Source organism: Terrapene carolina, unplaced genomic scaffold, assembly GCF_002925995.2.
Source record: "Terrapene carolina triunguis isolate 2854851 unplaced genomic scaffold, T_m_triunguis-2.0 Scaffold130, whole genome shotgun sequence".
Lineage (NCBI taxonomy): Eukaryota > Metazoa > Chordata > Testudines > Emydidae > Terrapene > Terrapene triunguis.
The window spans coordinates 12,198,892-12,205,056 of NW_020664481.1; the positions used below are offsets into that span (position 1 = coordinate 12,198,892).

At 41.9% G+C, this 6,165-nt stretch overlaps 1 protein-coding gene across 1 annotated transcript in view; it reads left to right on the forward strand.

Annotated features, from left to right (window-relative positions):
* Window positions 1-5,833, forward strand: part of BMP7 (bone morphogenetic protein 7) — a 50,696-nt gene extending 44,863 nt beyond the window's left edge. Inside the window, exons 4-7 of the mRNA XM_024201703.1 lie at window positions 734-931; window positions 3,381-3,457; window positions 4,145-4,255; window positions 5,684-5,833. Coding sequence (XP_024057471.1) covers window positions 734-931; window positions 3,381-3,457; window positions 4,145-4,255; window positions 5,684-5,833 — 536 coding nt within the window. The remainder of the gene's footprint in view (window positions 1-733; window positions 932-3,380; window positions 3,458-4,144; window positions 4,256-5,683) is intronic.
* Window positions 5,834-6,165: the final 332 nt, after the last annotated feature.

The window sequence follows — 6,165 nt, forward strand, 5'->3', positions numbered from 1 at the left end:
GATCTGGGGGCAAATCTGTACAGCCACTATCCATGCCTTATCTTTGTAAATAGTTGACTTCAGTCTCCTGGACTATCAATCAGGCATCTTTGTCCAAAACTAAAGTTAATTTAAAAATCCTGCATCAGAAAAGGAATGAGCAATAATCATAATGTATCTATAACCAGGTTACTAATTCAGTACTGCTGTTGTGTGTGACAGATGTGGCAATAAATAAAATGTTGCTAAATATCTGAACTATTTGTTACTTTCAAATGCAATATATCTGGAACTGTGTCAACATTTAATACAAGGCATTTTTATTTTAAGTTAATAACCTTCCAATGAGAATTTAGTGTTCCTATGGGCTGAGTTTTATGGTTCCTTTTATGGGATCACTTCAAGTTATAGGTTGGTGAACTTAAAGAAACCCCTCTAAAGAATGCAGGAAAAATCTAATGCAAAGCTGATTTAGGGTAAAATAATTGTTTGTAGGAGCATTTTATTTAAACTTTTACATTCAAATATAAAATGAAGTTAGTTGTACTGAGCTATTCCTTTCAAAAGTGGATTTGCTTGTTAATTTTAGGCCCACTCCATCAGTTGATCCAGGCATATGGGCCTCAATGGGAATTTTATATGTGGGACATAGGCCAGTTGTCTCAATCACGTTGTCTTCAATATTGCTGGTGGAAATGGAAAGTTATAGCAATTCCTCTTACGGGCTGATTGTGTTGTTGATATTTCTGTTAAGGTCAAAGCATCAATCCCAAACTGGCTGGTCTTATTGGAAGACATGGGCCACAAAATAAGCAGCCTTTCACGGTAGCATTCTTCAAAGCCACAGAAGTGCATCTCCGCAGTATTCGTTCCACGGGAGGCAAACAAAGGAGCCAGAATCGATCGAAAACACCAAAAAACCAGGAAGCCTTTCGGGTATCTAACATTGCAGGTACAGTGAAGGCTGCGAAGTCAGGTTTTCTGGGTACTGGATAATTCTGTATTGTTTTGTAGAGACTAGAATGAAACAATATTGTGCTCAAGCAATACGCTCTCTTTTTCTCTTGTATATTCAGCATCATCCAAATGTTTGTCTGTCACTGGCTTAAAGACTAGAATGTTTTTTTTTACTAAATGTTTCTTGGAAAAATGCTGATTGGTCATAACCAAATTTTTTTTTGTAGGAAAAGGTCAGTTTTCACAAATTTCTTGACAAACTATTTTTGAAATAGGCTAGTTATAGTAAAAATAAATAAATAAATAAAAACCCATGGTCAAAATACAATATGATGGGGGCTAATTTAGCTACAATGAATCAGGAAAAAGATCTTGGAATCATTGTAGATAGTTCTCTAAAGACGTCCACGCAGTGTGCAGAGGTGGTCAAAAAAGCAAACAGGATGTTAGGAATCATTAAAAAGGGGATAGAGAATAAGATGGAGAATATCTTATTACCCTTATATAAATCGATGGTACGCCCACATCTTGAATACTGCGTACAGATGTGGTCTCCTCATCTCAAAAAATGATATACTGGCATTAGAAAAGGTTCAGAGAAGGGCAACTAAAATGATTAGGGGTTTGGAATACGTCCCATATGAGGAGAGATTAAAGAGGCTAGGACTTTTCAGCTTGGAAAAGAGGAGACTAAGGGGGGATATGATAGAGGTATAAAAGATCATGAGTGATGTGGAGAAAGTAGATAAGAAAAAGTTATTTACTTATTCCCATAATACAAGAACTAGGGGCCACCAAATGAAATTAATGGGCAGCAGGTTTAAAACAAATAAAAGGAAGTTCTTCTTCACACAGCGCACAGTCAACTTGTGGAACTCCTTGCCTGAGGAGGTTGTGAAGGCTAGGACTATAAGAGCGTTTAAAAGAGAACTGGATAAATTCATGGAGGTTAAGTCCATTAATGGCTATTAGCCAGGATGGGTAAGGAATGGTGTCCCTAGCCTCTGTTTGTTTGTCAGAGGGTGGAGATGGATGGCAGGAGAGAGATCACTTGATCATTACCTGTTAGGTTCACTCCCTCTGGGGCACCTGGCATTGGCCACTGTCGGTAGACAGGATACTGGGCTGGACGGACCTTTGGTCTGACCCAGTACGGCCGTTCTTATGTTCTTAATAGAAACAATGTTTCAATTGACCTGAACCGAATTTTAGATTTTCAAAATTTTGAGATTAAATATTAATTTGGCCAGAGAAAGTCAATTAAAGTGGAACAAATATGGATGAAAAGTCAATCTCACTCTATAGCCCAGTGGTTACAATACTCACCTAAGAGATGGCAGATCCCCATTTACATCCTTTCCCAGCAGGCAAAGAGGGAACATCAACCAGGGGGGACTCCCGCCTCCCAGGTGAGTGCTCAACCACTGGGCTACAGGGAGGTCCCCTCCTTCCCTGGCTGTTTTATGTAGATCTTGGCAGCCTCTGAGCACACCTACCACACTGGGCCACAAATGCTAGTTGTAGAAGAATGCCCATGTGCCCCTGGTTTGTGAATCCCTCTGGGGCTTGAGGGGAGACAGGTGTCTGGACCCCTAGTTGGCAGCTGTAGCATGCATGCTCAGGAGCAGAAACATAGGCACCTAGGGAACTTTTAATGCAAAAGTTTAGGTGGCGAGTGAGCTTATGCCCCAACAGCAGCTGAGTAAGAGTTTTGAGAATTGCAATGGCACCTGAAAATGGGACTTATATGTCTAAGTCTGGGGGTGAGGTACCTAAGTACCCTTGTGGATCCTGCCCAATGGGTCAACAGTCAGAACTTGTGATGCATCGGATAATAGATTCCAGCTCATTCTCCCATGATTCTATTGCTTTTGCAGGACTAACAGGTCAGCAGCAGACAGTACTCAAAGAAAATACAGAGATGTTAAGAGGGTGCCACTCTTTAGAGTCACTTTACTCTTCTTATTCTCTAGAGGTTCTTATACCAAGCTCATCACTGTGTATGTGAGAGAGCCTTCCTGGGTCTCTCGCTGCGTTCTCTTGCCATACAGTAAAGGCAGGATGAAAATAGATTTTGTTTTGCAAACTAGCCCTGAAAAAACAATTCCCAGGGCTTTCTTGGCTTTGCGTAGAAACCAGATGGACATTTTATATTTATTGAATCCAGCCATTTTTTCACTATTAAAATACAAGAAACTGAAACAGCTAAAAGAAAGTGACAAGTGCTGTAAAGCAGTGCATGGCTCCAGAAAGGGAGCCACACCACATTCCCCATCGCAATGCTGCCAAAGGTGTCCGTGCTGGGGAGCTTCAGTCTTTGAGGGATTAATCTTAACGGGCCTGGCTTTCAGCTGAAAATTGCACTGAAACATCCAGTTGGACAACACAATCTCACTTGATGGTTTCAATTTTTTTCACCCCTACACCCTCCTCCCCCGCCTCAGAAAACAGCAGCAGTGATCAGCGGCAAGCCTGCAAGAAACACGAACTTTATGTCAGTTTCAGAGATCTTGGCTGGCAGGTAAGGTTTCTGTGCTCAGGCTTGAGAGAGACATGATGCCTTTTCAATCATTTGTCATTTACTAGTAGCGTTCACTCATGGACCACATTTTTAGCCTCTGATTAGGTGTGTAAATGTCTGTGCTTACAAGAATGGGTGTGCATTCACACACGTTAATTCACTGCCCTTTGCATACACAAAAGGGGGTGTTTGCCTGTGTGTTGGCACAACTGATTGCATGCACAAAAGGGGATGTGCAAATTGGAGGCTAGTTTAAGAGTGGCTGAAAATTTGATAATCCCCACAGCTTTATGGCTAATTTTAAATTCAGAGCATTACTTTCTGGCCCTATAAACTCCTTCTGTAGTTTCAACTGGACACAGTGTTCTTCACTTTCTACTGAATAATTCCTTTAGACACTGGTAAACAGCTCCTACTTTTCACACTGGAGGTAGCTGCCTTCCAATAGTGGATGAAGTGATCCTTCTGCTATATACAAAGTATTCTCTTTGTAAAGTGCTGTGGGATCCTTCAGGATAAACAGGTGCTGCAGACAGGTTAAGAATTGATCATATTGTTAGAGCAGCTAGTTTAACAGGAGACTTTTTCATGATTTTTTGACTGCCTGCATGTATTTGAATTGATTGAATAGTGTACAATGAAATTAAATCCATCTTTTCTCCATGATTTAACATCAATTTAATCCAGGACTGGATAATTGCTCCAGAAGGCTATGCTGCATATTACTGTGAAGGAGAATGTGCCTTCCCATTGAACTCCTACATGAATGCTACAAACCATGCTATTGTACAGACACTGGTAAGTGCAATTTAAGTTGAATAATGAAGGCTGTTAACTATGATCAATACTTCACTGGAATAATTTTGTGCAAGCAAAACCCTCAGAACTAGCCCGAGAAGGAAGGTCTGCGTTAGCTCATAATGCCTTCAGCATCTGGCTAAACAGGTCTAGCGGAATGGCCTGAATTAATAGTTGGCCTGGAAGTAATCTCTTTGTTGCAAGCATTAACATGCTCCATGCGTGTAGAGGGGCCCTAGATGTAAACACAAATGGCACAGTCCCACTGCTCCAGAGGGGAAGAGCAGGAATGGAGGGCCCCCCAAGTAGGGGGGAGGGGGTCAGCCTCCCTTGCACAAAATTCCCTGAAGATCCATTGCATACAACTGCAGGGAGTGGATTAGGGAGGGGCCTCTAGAGCTGTAACAATACAGATTAGCCCTACTTCTGCTTTCTTTCCCATATGGATGGAGAGTAGAGTGGGGTGGAGGATTCCTTGATCTCCCAAGTATAGTCCAGTTAGTGGGCGTGTTTGCCTGTTCCCAACAAAGTGCATGAAGGACCTGCTCTAAAGCCCATTGAAGCCAAGGGAGTCTTTTTCATTGGCTTCAGTGGGCTTTGGAGCAGGTCCCAAGAGTAGATGAAGAGGAATAGCTGCAGGATCTTAACTCTTCCCGATTTAAATTGGCAAATAAACAGTGCCATCAAGTATCACAACCCTAGATAACTTCCACCTGTTTGTAACAAATGAGAGCTTCACCACTCTTCCCTAGCTGCGTAGCTACAAGACTCCAGGAGTCTAACTGGCTAGAAATGCAATTGAAACTAGAGGTTTTTTGTTTTGTTTTTTAAATTTTTATAATTTAATTTGCCCAAGTTTTTTTTTGCAAGGGGAACATTCAGACAAGTTAAAAATGTGCAGAGTCCCCCATCACTTCCCCTTCCCCCCATCCAGTTCTAGTTGAAACTCATCTCCAAGACCCTACAAAAGGCTGAGCTTGATTCAAGTTTGGGGTCAGAGCTATTTTAAAACTAATCAGTTTCCCCAAATTTATTGGTGATAGGCTCTTCTGCCCCCACTCCCTTACGACTACTGTTTATCCTCTCCAGCACAGGGTTGCAGCAATACGGAAGAAGCATGCACTAAAGTCCTTCCTGTATCCAGTGCTCGACTATCCGCTGGACATAGAAAGGACTTCAGTGTCTAGGCCTGTCAGCTGACTAGATTTCATCAGCACCACCCTTCCAAGGAAAAAAACCCAAGAGGCAGCAGATCTTCCCGATTTAGGCATGCCCAAGTGTGCCTGTGAATTTCACCTTGTGTGCGTACAATGAGGTATTTGTGTACACAAGTCAGTGTGCCAAAGGCACACATGCAAGTTGCAAGGTTTGCCCAAAAAGAGGGGGGGGAAAAATAATCTTAACATTGTTTCCTTTCCCCTCCCCCAGGTTCACTTTATAAACCCAGAGACTGTGCCGAAGCCATGCTGTGCTCCTACACAACTCAATGCCATCTCAGTGCTCTATTTTGATGACAGCTCCAATGTTATCTTGAAAAAATACAGGAATATGGTGGTACGGGCATGTGGCTGCCATTAGGTTTGCAGGAACGGGGGGGAAAAAAGTGGCTGTAAAGAGCGTTTTTATATGGATTTGCAAAGAGATTTAAGTCTCCTGCATTGGACTGCCTTTAAAAAAAAGTTTGTAGGGACCATGCTTCTGAAGGTGCACAATTAACAGGAGATAGTGGAACAAATTCTGGATTCCAAATGGCATTTGAGTCAAGTTTGTTTTAGCTTATTATAGACATGATTCTGCAAACCGGTGCAAAGTGAAACAAGCCAGAGGAACCATTTAAAATCAAACCCGTCCAAAATAATTGCTCTTACTTCTGCAAATGAGCCTTTCAGAAGATAGCTAACTCACCAGTG